The sequence below is a fragment of the Limulus polyphemus genome, unplaced genomic scaffold (assembly GCF_000517525.1).
Source record: "Limulus polyphemus unplaced genomic scaffold, Limulus_polyphemus-2.1.2 Scaffold273, whole genome shotgun sequence".
Lineage (NCBI taxonomy): Eukaryota > Metazoa > Arthropoda > Merostomata > Xiphosura > Limulidae > Limulus > Limulus polyphemus.
Genome location: NW_013665883.1, coordinates 104,343 through 118,785, shown reverse-complemented (window position 1 = coordinate 118,785; position 14,443 = coordinate 104,343). Strand labels below are relative to the sequence as shown.

Here is a 14,443-nt window from a genome sequence, read left to right as displayed (position 1 = left end):
TACTTCTATATCCCTTCCCTCATCCCTTGTAGACAATCTCCATTGGTGGTTGAACAGGGCCCACGTGTCAGAGGGGGTCCTGCTTCCTCCTATGCAGTCAGATTTACATCTGTTCATGCATGCATCCCTTCAGGGCTGGAGTGCCTGGATGGATCACCAGGAGGTTTTGGGTCATTATTCTGTGGAGAAGAGTTCTCTTCACATTAATGTTCTCAAGCTTCTCACTGTTCATTGGGCTTTGGATCACTTTCTTTCTCTTGCCAGCCACTGGTTGGTTATGATCCATTCCAACAATTCTACCATGGTAGCTTATATCAATAACCAAGGTGGCACCTGGTCCAGATCCCTATGTTTTTTCACTATGGATATTCTTTATTGGGCCCACACATATCACAATAGTTTGATGGTGTATCATGTACCGGGTGCTTGCAATCTTGTATCCAATCATCTTTCCCGACCAGATCACGTTTATCCCATGGAGTGGTCCCTGCATCCTGCTGTTTTTTGGTGGCTCTGTCTGCATCTGGATATGCCCCATATCAATGCCTTTGCCACCACCATCAATCACAAATAATCTCTTGGTGGTGGCTTATATCAATAACCAAGGTGGAACCTGGTCCAGATCCCTATGTTTTTTCACTATGGATATTCTTTATTGGGCCCACACACATCACAATAGTTTGATGGTGTGTCATGTACCATACATTCAGTTTCTCCTGCTTCCACAGGGTTATTGCTTCCCCTGCAATTTCCATGTTGATCCGTTTCTTCTGGTTCTGTTGGCCACTGAGGCAGCTGTTGCTCCCAGACTTGGACATTAACATGGTCCTTCATGCCCTCACTTTGTTTCTGTTCAAACCTCTGTCTATGTGCTCCCTGTTTTACCTCTCTTAAAAGCTGTATTTCCTCCTCCTCCTGGCCTGCAGGCATTGTAGGTTGGATATTTTTGCCCTCGACATCACCAGGACCTTATACCACTCCTCCTACCTTATCCTTTATCCAGATCATGCTTTCCTTTCCAAGACCTCAGCAGCTTGAGAAGGTCAGTTCTCCTTTTCTCCTATCTGCCTATCTTCTATATCTCATTTCTACCCTCGTCCTGATCCAGATAGACTCTTCCGTCCTGTCTGTGCCTTCCATTGTTATATTGCTCACATGGCTTCCTTCCAGTGTTCTCATTCCCACCTTTTTTTATCCCTTGGCAACCTTCCTCTTCCTGTGATCTTCCCCTGGTTACCTTGACCAATTGGGTTCGATGTTTGATCCAGTTGGTCTATTCCTTCTTGTCTCCTTCCTTTTTCATGTTTCTTCACATCAAATCTGTCACCTGCTCTTTTACCTTGCCTCTCGTCTTCATCAGCCATTGGAAGAGATTCTAAGATCGGCATGTGGACGACTCCGCAAACATTCATGTCCCACTACCTACTCCACATCGCTGTTTCTGCTTACTCGGGGTATCGCCTGCCGCCTGAGGCTATTCTACAGACTTTGGCGTGGCTGTGACACAAGGTAAGTCCTCACTGATGCTTTCTTTTCTTTCAGGTGCCCCTGCTTCAGCTTCACTTTGGATCCTGCTCTGTGGCGAGTGGTGCCAGACCATGTATTCTGTATGTTGATTCTTATACATTTTCCATGGCTATGTACACTCACCTTTGAGATAGGGTGTTTCACAAGATCACTAGAGTGTAAATTTCTCATGATAATTGCATCATAACATGCCCATTCCAGACCATACTACCCATGAATGGCATGAATAAAGAAGAAGGGGATTGTTGCCAATCCCAGCCATGCTTAGATTGAATAAATCGCTGTGGTCTGCTTTTCAAAATAGGGTTTTATGATCACCCACTGCACTTTCTTTCCACCACACTTTTCTCCCTTTCTTCTAGTGGAGTACAGGAGTCCTTACCACTTACCAGTTCAAAGCTGCTGGGGTAGTTGACCATGGAGGCAACCTGCTGGATGGGTTCCACAAAGATGGCTATAACCATTCAGTTCAGAGTAGGGCAGTGACGTTCTGCTTGTGTAGATGGAGTTTCAAAATCCTCTGGATGAGTAACTATTTTCCGTAGTTGAGATGCCCAAATGCAATTGACCCCTCCGATTGGGTGCCGTTCTCCTACCCTTGTGTGGATGTTGGTAGCCAGTGAGTGAGGTTTTGGAGTTCGAGGAAACCAATCACATAAGTCCTCATACACGTTTTAGGTTGTCAATCTTCCCCCTCTCAACTTGTTTTCTGTGTTGTGGGTCACAGAAGGTCTATGTGGCCTGTTTCCACTTCTTTCCTGGGTTTATCTTCATTGGATGACAAGGTTGTTACTTTCCTGAGGTCATTTTGGGCTGGCCTCACAGTCGCGGGGATTGAGTGCATGTAATTGACTTCCCTCAGATTCTGGATGACACATTCCCGGATCCCTGGCATTAGTCTACCCTAGGAGTCCTTGGAGTCAAGTGTTAGGTTCCCTTATGACTTTGGGACTTGAGGTGAAGATGGTATGATCCTCATCTTACCCTCGCGAGGATGTCATTTCCCAGCAAATGAGGTTTTAAATGTAGTTGACTTACCGAGTACAGTTCGTCATGCCCAAGCCATTCTACACCATGGGACACATCCTCACCCACTTTCCATTGTGGGATTGAGTGATTCTGATTTCTGTTTAAGATTACATTGCTAAGCTATTCTCTCCAATGCGGATATGCTCCCTTTAATGTTCTGCAATATATGGTCCTCCTGATCATCTCGATGTTCCTGGCAAAGAGATACCTGGCTCAGATGTGGGGCAGTACCCCTCCTCAGATTATCTGATCTGTTCCTCTCATTTTGGGGGTGTCCTCTGGATGCTTTTAGGGGATACATCTGTGAGTCTCTTGCACCAGTCCATTCTTCATTTCAGTGTGAGATTCAAGCTAATCATGTGAGTGGAGGGAGAGTAAGTTATCGGAAGTTATAATTTTCCTAAATTAAAATGTGTTTCCGATAGGTACATCCCTCTTCTCACACTTCCCACTCATCCTCCCCACAATCTTCTGGTGCTCACGTCTTCTGCCAAACTTCAAAGTGATAGTTCAGTAGTGGCACATAGAGAGAGTAACACGTGTCATGTGATAGTAGTGTTCTCCTGTTGGTGGAGAAGTGAAGCATGATGATTTGCATGAGAGACGTGTTGAAACTTTGGATTCCAACAGAGAGAGGATGAAGGCTTGTGGCATGCGTTTCTGAAAAAAGTTTCCATATAGAGGGCAGCACCAAAAGAGAAAAGCTAATCTTGTGAGAGGAGGGAAGTACCCATTAGAAATACATTTTTATTTAAGAAAATTATAACTTTCATTACTTTACTGTGTTTTTTTTAGTGTATGTGAAGTAATGGGACTGGATGAGTTTAACAAAATGAACATAATCTTTATCATGGAACAAATTAAACAAAATGCAGCATATGTACTTGCAAACATAAAAAGACAGTCCCTTTACTGGATTGTAATTAGTTCCACAGCTTTCCTTCTCTCAGGAAACACTTCCATTGAACTAAAAACAATAATCTTGAATTTTCAGTTAATAAAAAATTCAGACCAAGAAATCATGCTTGAATTTAAGAAATAACCTCAGTTTCTCTGTCCAGACAATAGTGTCACCTCATGATTTTTGTGCTCTCAAAGAATTGATCAGTTGTAACAATCAGATAACAGCACATCCTCTAGCAAAGGGTATTACAGTCACTAATCCTTTTAACCTAGATACTGTATGTGACTGCTATATATATATATATGGGCATAATAGACATTATCTAATATAGACAACAAAGAAGCAAAACAACTAGAATAAGGCAATCTTAGTGATTTTCTAGGACCACATTTTTATGCTTAGTAAAACTGCATAGAAACTAGATAAACAAGAACTTTTAAAAATTCCTGTATAATTAAAGCAGGTATAAGACATTTGGTATGCCTGTATGTCATAAATGTTAGACAAAGTAGTGATTTATATGAACGCTATTAACCATTCTAGCAAGTTTTAAGTATAGGTTCTAGCTTTCCTATTCGTCAGTATCTTACACTGTTGAGAACTGTTAGAAGCTAATACTCTTATCTATAAGATTTGTTGCTAGTTACTATCACTGTTTAACAGCCATTTATTCAAAATTCTCTTATTCGTGCTAGTCTTTGAAGTTGTTCCTATTCATTCAACATTCTCTTACACAGGTTAGAGTTGTTTATATCTAGTGAAGTTGTACTGTCACCCATTTAAAACATAGATGATTTTTTTTTCTAACATGTGCTTGTCTTTGAAGTTGTTCCTATTCATTCAACATTCTCTTACACAGGTTAGAGTTGTTTATATCTAGTGAAGTTGTACTGTTACCCATTTAAAACATAGATGATTTTTTTTTCTAACATATATTGCTACTTAGATAACTTTGATACAATTTCCTTGCACAGTATTCCCATCATTCATTTTATTTATTCAATATTCTATACAGATGAGTCTTTGTGATTGTTTCTAGCAGATGCTACACTGTAATCAGTTATGACTCTGTTAGTTAAACATTTATTTTTGGAATTCCAAGTAATTTATTCTAGACATGCATCCAAGCTCATTTAGGTGGATTTTTCTATAGCATCTACAAGCAATTACATGCAGTTACAATTCAGGTTGATTTTTTAAAAATCCTGACACAGACTCTGTAATCACTCATTCACCATTATGCAGTTATGGAAATGAGCCAGAATTATTTTTCTGAGTGATTAAAATTAAGGCCAGTGGTTTTCTAGCAGTGATTTTTAATATATTGCATTCCAACAGTGAATTGACTGTTCATGTTTCAAAATAGCAAGAGCTTATTATGCTGGATTTACCTTTGTTACATTACATCATTGATCTCAGAATCTTAAGTTTATTAAGGTGATCATTTTATAATATGATTCTTTTTCTCAAAACATGTTGGGTCCTATCTTAGATTTTACTTTTTTCTGGATATATATGATGTTTGTAGTTAGGGAAAGTTTTTAGATAATGTTTACCTTTTTATATTAGATCTTATGCTGGTATCTTTACAAGTGTTTACTTTGTGTGTGTGTGTGTGCATTTTAATCTGAAACTTAATATTTTCATTATTTTATAGGAACAAATAATCTTTAAGATACAAGTAGACAAGTTGGAAGAAGAAATAAATGAACAGCAGGCTGAAATTGAAAAACTACAAGCTGCTCAAGAGAAAGCACTTGCCATTAAAAAAGCAACACAGTCAGTTCTTAGTGAACAAGAGGAAATGGCTGTTGAAATTAAACGACACAAAGACAAAATTCTGTCAGAATATCGTAATACAGCTCAACAGCACCGAAGTTTGGTGAGCAGAAGTGAAGTGAGTCCCAGGAAGGTGAGAGGGCTTATTGAAACATTAGTATTGTGAAATACAATGAAAAATACATTTATTTACCTTTCAACATATTTAAATTTTGTTTTAATGTTTATTTGGTAAAGTATGATTGAACTTTAATGTATGTAAAAACATGTTGTATTCTATATGACATTCTTCTTGAGAAGGTTAAACTGAATTACCTTATCACAATTGAGAGATAAACAAAAGCATTAACTCTCAGGTTAAAATGTAATATTGTTAGTGGATAATCCGAAAATCAGTGTCATGGAAGACTTCAAGTGTTTTGTAATCAACAATTTACAAATGGTAATATACAGGTTGTCTCAAATGTAATAGGAAGGTGATGAGTTATAAATGTAATGTTCGTTGTTTCTTCAATCAGTATTGGAAGGATAAAAACAACTATTCCCGTGGTAAAATAAGTCCGTTTAAACTGATATATTTCATTCTCATTGTGTATACAGTGTGTTAATTGGATATAAGTTGCTGTCAGGAAATACATTACACGTGTTCTTGGGTCCTATCAAATTTGAGCTACCAATATATTTGATTGTCAACCATGAAGACTAGTTTTTAAAATCACAATAGCTAACATGATGATGAAAAATGGCAACCATGCATTTTTCTGTGGCTTATTTTTTTGTCGCAGATATTTAGTTTTCTTTCCATCTACAAACATTATGGTTCATGCAGGGAGGTTTACTGCACAGTACGAGACGGGACAGCTAGGCTTTAACTGCCACGGTCATCAGAACTATGTGATTTAGCCTACCACTGCCAGGTGGACATATAGTTTGACTCAAATACATCTGCTCCTTGAAATTAGGGGTTCTAAGGTGGAGTTGGTAGTTCACCTGAATAGATCAATGTCTCCTACAGGGACAGAGGTATAACTACAGACTTACAACTTTAACATCCAACGTGTTGTTTTCCTAAAACTAAACCTTGTTGGAAGACTCTCAGGATCTACAACTTCATTAATGACAAGCTGGAACCATTGTTAGCATGCTCATTGGTTCAGTTGTCGGCTTCCATGTTGTTATTGACAGCTCGACTTTTATTGGAGCCCCTTTAGTTCCACCCCTTTTGAAGGGCCCCGACTTCTGACATTAGCCCCTCGTTATATGGGTACCCAGAATAGATTCTGTCCATATCCACGAGTTCCACTGCTCAGTCGGAGCACTGCTGTTGGTGTTGGGATTATTGTATGCCTTCAAGGTCTGTGAGGGCTAGGCTCTGAGAATTTCTTGATGTGGGGGTAACTTTACCCTTTGAATTCATGGGCACTACAGGTTCTTGAGTTGAGATTAGTTGTGCAATTCACATTTTCAACATCATTATCCACCCAACCTGTAGGGTTTCTATCTTCAGCAGATCTATGGCTATCAGAGTTTGGTTGGTCTAGGGGTAGAGAGAGAGTGTGTTGTGCTAGTTTTTCCAGGGTTTTGTTCCCTTCGGTTGTTAGGTCTCAGAGATAGGAGATGGGTGTCCAGTCATCGATTTTTCTGGTCTATAGTATCAGGCTATTTGGTCCTCAGTACCTCACCTTCGGGCTTTGGCAACAGATGCATTCTGTCAGGATGGAATTACCATCTTGGAATTCCTTCCAATTCATATGTAACCCAAGGTACTTACTATGATTTGCTCCAACCTATAATCAGGTCCTGTTGATAGCATCAGATTGGCAGCTACACCATGGTTTCTTCTTCTGTGGTACCTTAGGGAGTACCCACCTCTTTCACTTCCTCTTTGGCCATCTCTATGGAGGAAACCATGATATGACATGGTACACCCTGCTATCCAGAAGCTCATGCTTCAGGCATGGAAGTTGGGGTTTAATTTCTAGAGTTGCCATGTATCAGTCTCAGGCTTTGCTTAGTCCTGCGATGGACATTTTTAATGGAAATGGCACACATTTTGGCAATTGTGTATTGAGAAGAGGTTGCACCCACTTCACTCAGAAGTGCCAACCATAACTCATTTTTTGACCTGACTTTTTGGCAAGGGTTTTGCATCTTCCACAATCGTTCTATACACAGTAGCCTTTGTGATACTCGAGACAAAACTTCTTTGGGTCCCTAGTACTCTCTGGCTTTCTCAAGTCACTTTAAGTCTTTTGTTCCAAATGACCATTCCAGTTAACTAATTGGTATATTAAGGTTACGGTACATGCCCTTTCTCAACACCTATTTGTGACCTTAGCATCATATGTCATGTATCACCTTTACCTGAAGGTTTATTTTTTATGGTTGCTAACCTACTGATCTTGCCAATTGGAGTGGTTTGTGCTGATCATCCACAGGATACTTTATCATTTTACCTATGTCTTCAGCCCGGTTCATCTTCCCAACGATACTGTCAGCCACAGAAGGGAATATATCCTTTTCACAATTCACCTGATCACTATTTCTCACTTCAATGGCCGATCAGGTTGGATCTCTTGTTCTCTCCAGTGAGGGTTTTCAAGGTTTGTTGCCTACACTAGTGCTTTTAGAGTGACTAGACAATGACTTTTTATTCATTCAGTTTCCCAGGATTCACTTTTGGTTACATTGACAAAGTTGATAGGAAATTGTTCCATATTGCTTATTCTAGGCTCTTTTTGAAGGCAAGAAATCTTTCACGAGTCATGTCTAATCATATTAGTCACATTTCTATGTCCTTAGCAGCCAGGTTGAATTGCCTGCTGGAGGACATTGTATGAGCTGGTATGTAGACCTCCCCGAATACCTTTATCTCACATTATTTGCATGATCTGGCAGTATCTTTATCAGAAGGTGTTCAACTACACCCTGTAGCTATCTTAACCACTTCCACTAGATTATTCAGTGGGGTGAGTATTTTCATTGCTACACTTGTCTCTTCTTTACCTTTCAGGGTCCCTTACCTCATTTGCACAGGATCCCACTTTTTATCAAACCAATTCTGCACTACCAACCACTATTTCAATGTACTTCAATACAGGTTGGAACAGGCTCCGTAGAAATGAGGTGTTCGATAAGACCACCTAGGAGCTGACCATGTGGTATTACAGTACTATGCTAGACCACCACTCATGGACTATCATGAGTAAAGCATAAGGGGATCCTGCCCATCCCTGCCTATTATCAGATTGAATAAATCAGGGTCGGTTTGCTTTTAAAAAATTTAGGGAACTTGGTTCACCTATTGCACTCTACCTCAGGACTCCCATATGCACATTACCCCACAGATTTTACTAGTGGAACTAGAGAGTCTTTACCACACCAAGTTTCCAGTCACTGAGGTGGTGGACAATGGCTTTTCCTCCAGTGTGTTAGAGTGAATTCCTCCATCCTTGGAGAAGAGGTACATGCTCGTTCTTCAAGTTTTAGTCTTTGTCTCATCTCTTTCCCTAGGATTTGATTATATCTTCTTTTTTTCTTTTCTAGAAGAATTAATAGAGGTTCACTTGTTGATCAAGAGGTTTTCAATTTCTCACAGAAAAATGCTGTTGAATGTATTACAGGTGTCTTATTAGTATTTTTTCTCTTTTTTTTTGTTATATTGGAAAAAGATGGGCTGATTTTTCAGTATTGAAAAACGATTTTATCATTTCATGTTTCAATTAGGAAACTTTCAGAGACCTGTATTTCTCTTTCAGGTGTGATAGAATTTTGTGGAGTACTAGATTCTTTGTTTTTGAGGCAATAATATATTTTGGTTAGTGGCAGATGTGATGGCATTTTTACTAGTACCCAGATTTCATTAAGTCGTTTGAGGTAAAAGTATTTTTTATTCAGCAGTTGGAGTTGTCAGTGTATTATTGAATAACAAATTGTGTGGCATTTTTACCGTTACCAGTTAGATAGTTATATTTATGGAAACATTGAATTTTTTTTAGCAAGTCATCTCTGTCTTGCCTGAATCTCCAAGTGTAGTAGAACAACTTCAAGCATGCAAAGGAGAACAAGAGAAGGAATTCATCAAGTATGAGAAAGTTTTCCTAAAAATTAAAGAAGTGACTCGAGTGGCAGACATTAAGGTAAACATTCATCAAGGAATAAGCTAATTGATGCTAAACAACAATATAATTATCAACTTTATGGTTACAGATAGTTTAATTATACTTGTTAAGCTCTTTATCTTATATATTCTCCAAATAATGTTCATAATGTTTTTTTTTCCACTCTTAACAATAAAATATAGCTATAACTTTCATAAGATTTTATATGGTTATTGTAATATGAAACCTAATTTAGTTGATTACTTGTAACCATATGAAAATTATGATTTAGAAATTTGTTTCGTTATAGAAGTTATTCAATAACTGATATACAGTATGAAATAATTTTCAAGTCTTTTTGTAATGTCACCCAAACATAAATGCTTAGAAAGCATATAGGATCATGTTGAAGAGCACTTTGGGATATCAAGTTTCTTTCCACCATATTTTAGCAAAGATGTTCAATAAATGTTTTTGTAATTTAGCTATATTAGCTTGATTTGTTGAGAAATCAAGCCATCATATCTTTTATGCTCATGTGATTTCATAAACATTTCTATACGTACCTCTGGAGTTTTTGTAAGCAATATTTTCATAGGGCTTATTTAGCATATTTAAAAAAATTTATATCATATGTTACAGTAATGCATGAAAAAAAAGAAGGCAGACTATTGTAAATGATAGAATATACTTGCAGTATCAATTTATTGATTTTTCTGTTTCTTAGGAAATTGAAGATCGTTTTGTTATGCAACAGGAGACAAAAATTAATCTTGAGAAGCTTAAAAAGCAAGTAGAAGGTGAGCTAACTCAACTAAATGAAGTCAAAGCTATGACTGAAGCTGAACTTGAAGATTTAAAAGGAGTTCAAGGAAGTAAAATACAGAGGTTGGTACTACATAAAGAATAAGGGAATAAGTAGCAAGGAGTATCATATGGATGATGCTTTCAATATTTTTCTCTCGAAAGAACACATTTCAAAATTTTTGATATATTTAAACTCATAGCACCCAAATATACGATTCACCTGTGAAGTAGAAATAACCTAACTTTCCCTTCTTCTAGACATTCTGGCAGTGGTTTCTCTATGCCTATCTTGGGCAAGTAAACTTTTATTGATATTTTAATTTCTTTCCATTATAAACAAGATCTTATTTCTTGTCTTCTTAATATAGCCTACTGACGTTGCTGGAACTACCAGACTCTCCACTCTAGAATAACATTTTCACATAACATCATGAAATAAACCAGATACTCTAAAACCTTGCTAGAAAAACTCACATATAACTTCTTAAACACCAACTTTTATTCCAGAAAGCAAACCACCCAATATTTCCAAATGCTGCAAATGACATTATTCCTTGATTTTGAAGATAGAGCCTACAATTCATACAACTACCCTCAATTAAACATATATATCATGTTAAATGATTTATTCCTTTATAAAGAGAAACTACCACTTTCTTAAGCCATGGGTCATACAGTATGTGCCGTGACTGTACAGCCACCTATGTTGGCAAAACTAAATGCTATCTTGCCATGCATGCCTATGAACACTTGATCTACCCCTATCAAATGTGTATATCTGCCATTCATAATCCATTTTACTTTGGAAAATTTCAAAATTTAGGCAAATCTAGATCTTTTCAATTGAAACTTTTTTTAATTGTTCAGTTTCTTTTTACTTACCTTAGACAATGCTCTTGGTTGTTTCTTTGTTTTTCACTGTATATGCATCAAAATTTATTTGTATTTCATTTTTCACAGAAATCCTAGAAAATGGATTATTTATAATCCGAAATGTCCAAAATAAAATGTTTATTTTCCCCATCATCTTGATCTCCTTCATTAACTTATCATTCCCTGTAAGTGAATCCATTGCTTGTTTGCTAACATGCAATTTTTACAAATAAATAGAATCAGTGGGAATTTCTGAAAACATTATTGATAGCGATATCATAAGATATTAAGAATAAGACAAGAATCATTAAGATTTTTAAATAAAAATGAGATAAAGATGTTTACTGTAGGCAATCAGTGGATAAAATAATTGATACAAGTAACATGGAAATGTAAAGATAGCTAAGATAAAGGCTTTCATTAGATAGAATGATTGACACAATTAACATGAAAATGTAAAGGGTAAGCCAGAATACAAGGAATCAGTAGGTATAGAAATTAATACAAATATCATAATAGCAGGATATGGATTATAACTGGCTAGAACTATTGATTTAAGTAATATGGAAAAGCATTAAAGGCATGTGAAGACTTTAAAAGGATAAGCCTAAATGCAGATAGAATTATTTGTATACATATTTAGAGGAAAGTTTGTTTAAAGGTAATCAGTATTCAAAATTTTTCTAGTTAATATCCATCCTGTGGAAAATATGATTAAATTAGCTGACTGCTCATCATATGACTGTAAACGCTAGGTAATTTTTGTTCTGAAAATTAAACCTAAATATATGTTTTCTAAAAATAAATTATATAATAGTAACAATATATGTATAAAGAATTTTTATTCTTATTTTTAGTATTTCATGAAAACAGCATTTTTTGTGTATATTTGGTCATCTCCTGTAAGTGGTCCTTGATTAGAATTTTTATGTTATGTCCAGATCTTCTTGATAAAGCCTTATAGATTATACTATCCAAAAAACTAGTTCTCAAAGAAATATTCCAATATGATCAAATGTTTAACCCTGCGATTTACTAATTATGATGGCAAAGGCAATGAATTTTATGGTGAATGGCAAATGCATGAAGATACAACTTTTCATAAAAAATGCTTATAAAGTTCGGACTAAGTTTTAAAAAATCTTTTACTGAAGGTGAAAAACATCAATAATAATAATGATATTGGTTGAAAATATATTTAAATTGTTTTTTGACACATACAGTCACTGGTGTTTATTATGTAATATGACATTATCCTTAATGCAATCTGTAATTGTATTTGGATTTTGCCAAATATTCATAGATCTTGTTGCAAATATGATAATAAATATATAAAAAAAATAAATATAATAAAAATATTAACATAAAATCCTGACTTGACTGGGATTTGAATGTGATAATTTCAAATTATAATCAAGCGCTATAACCATTGTGACACCCAGTCTTTATAATTGAAGGTTAACAAATAATTCAAATCCCTAATGTAAACTATCATGTTATTTTGATTTTTTCCTAATAATGTAATATCTTGTTCTAAATATGATGAGTTAATAATTAAAAAAGTTATAAAAATACCCACTTGACTGGGATTTGAACTCAAGACTTCAGATTTAAACAAACCATTGAGCCAACTAGAATGTTAGAAACAGAGAGTTGGGCATTACTGAGAAAAGGAGCATTACAAACAAATCTATATATATATACATAGATCAGATTAAAGTAGAGTACTAAGTGTATGGAAAAATACAGGTAATCACTAAAAGTAATTACTGATATAGATAATGTAAGATACATATATTATGATTGTTTCCTAGAAAGAATAACTGGTACATATAACTTAGAAATTAGAACTGGTTACTGTTGTAAACTAGATGTAATTATACATGCACATAAGGAGAGATACTAAGGTAAATCTTGTAACAGGTATCTACTTGACAAAAAGAAAAAAAATATTAAAACAAAGTGGAAATATAACTTAAAGATAGGATGTATTCTCCTAAGAAAAGTTTTGATACAACTAATGTGAAGATGTTGAATTTAAAATATATTACACTCCAAAGTATTAATACTGATAGTATGAAAATGTTAATTTTAGAGTAGGATATATATGTATCTGCCAGAAAGAGTGATTATGAATGTGTAAATGTTAACTTACAATACAGGTGTTTCCCCCAAAAGTGTAAAGATATTAAGAGCATGGGTAGATACACTGTAAGCACTGAAAAATTGATTAGAAAACTATTACGAATATGCTAGTAATAAAACATTTAGTATGTAGTAACTATAGACAATGTGTAGTTACTAAGTAATAATTGTTCACAGTTATTTTTATTACGCTCTCTTTTCTTTACATATTACAGTGATTATTAGTGGTGTTTTTTATCACAACTTCCAGTGAGCTACTGGAGAGGATAGAGAAATGTAAACAGATGGTGAAGGAACAAGAAGAGAAGCAAGCTCAGTACCAACTGAAGACAGATCAGTTGTTTCAGCTGTTGACAAACATTAAAGATGGTCTAAAACATTTGCTGGAAATAATTGAAAGTCGTATGTTTAAAGTAGGTCATGTCATAAAAACAACAAACATGAAATACAATTTTTTTTCCTACTGTAGATACAACAGATATAGATATACTACAAGAAAGCTAGCTTGTATGAATAACCTGTTTAATAAAGCTATTAATGTATCTACCTTCAAAAAACAAAAAGTTGGTTTACCTGTTTATTGTGTGTATATCTGCTGTTTTATTTATAGTTAAGTTTGAATTTTTGTAGATGAGACTGTTTTTACTTGCCAAGTATTTTATGGTATATGTATGCTTATTGTTACTAAAATTATTAAATTCCTAACTTTTTAAATGAAAATTAATATTTATGTTTGAACTTATATACATTAGATGTTCATTGTAGCACTTCTGATTCATTAATAAGTTTAAAACTTAAAGCTTAAATTTTGAATAACCTTAAAACCAGACATTATGGTGATTAATTCTGACCTATGTATAGAGCTTAGTTCTTTAATATTCATGACACAAAGTTCATCATTAATTCAAACCTATAGAAAAGGCCTAGCCCTTGAATTATAAGTTTGAAATAAATAATCTTGGTAGTTGATATAGATATTCATTTGATAAAGCTTGTCTCTGAAAAAATATGTGACATTAAGTATTCTTAGTAGTTGACAGGATCTTGAATAAACTAAAAACTAGTATTTTTTGTGACATTAGAATAACTTTGTACCCACCTTTAAGCATAAAGAATTTACTTACATTCTGAATGAAAATAATTTATAGAAAAAATTTGAATATTTAAATATACTTAAATTCTGAGTGGAAGTGATCCATAGAAAATATTTAAATTTTTATATAAACAGAGATTGTTATTGAATGTAGTTTTTCTATTATGTGAATTTTTAATTTAGCTT

General features: G+C 35.1%; 1 protein-coding gene across 5 annotated transcripts in view; it reads left to right on the top strand.

Moving 5' to 3' along the window:
• The window catches only part of LOC111085205 (coiled-coil domain-containing protein 151-like), a 43,999-nt gene that overhangs the window by 21,531 nt on the left and 8,025 nt on the right, over positions 1-14,443 (top strand). For all 5 annotated transcript variants that reach the window (XM_022382717.1, XM_022382718.1, XM_022382719.1 and 2 more), the window contains 4 exons: positions 5,118-5,372; positions 9,238-9,378; positions 10,067-10,227; positions 13,415-13,577. In XM_022382717.1, coding sequence (XP_022238425.1) covers positions 5,118-5,372; positions 9,238-9,378; positions 10,067-10,227; positions 13,415-13,577 — 720 coding nt within the window. The remainder of the gene's footprint in view (positions 1-5,117; positions 5,373-9,237; positions 9,379-10,066; positions 10,228-13,414; positions 13,578-14,443) is intronic.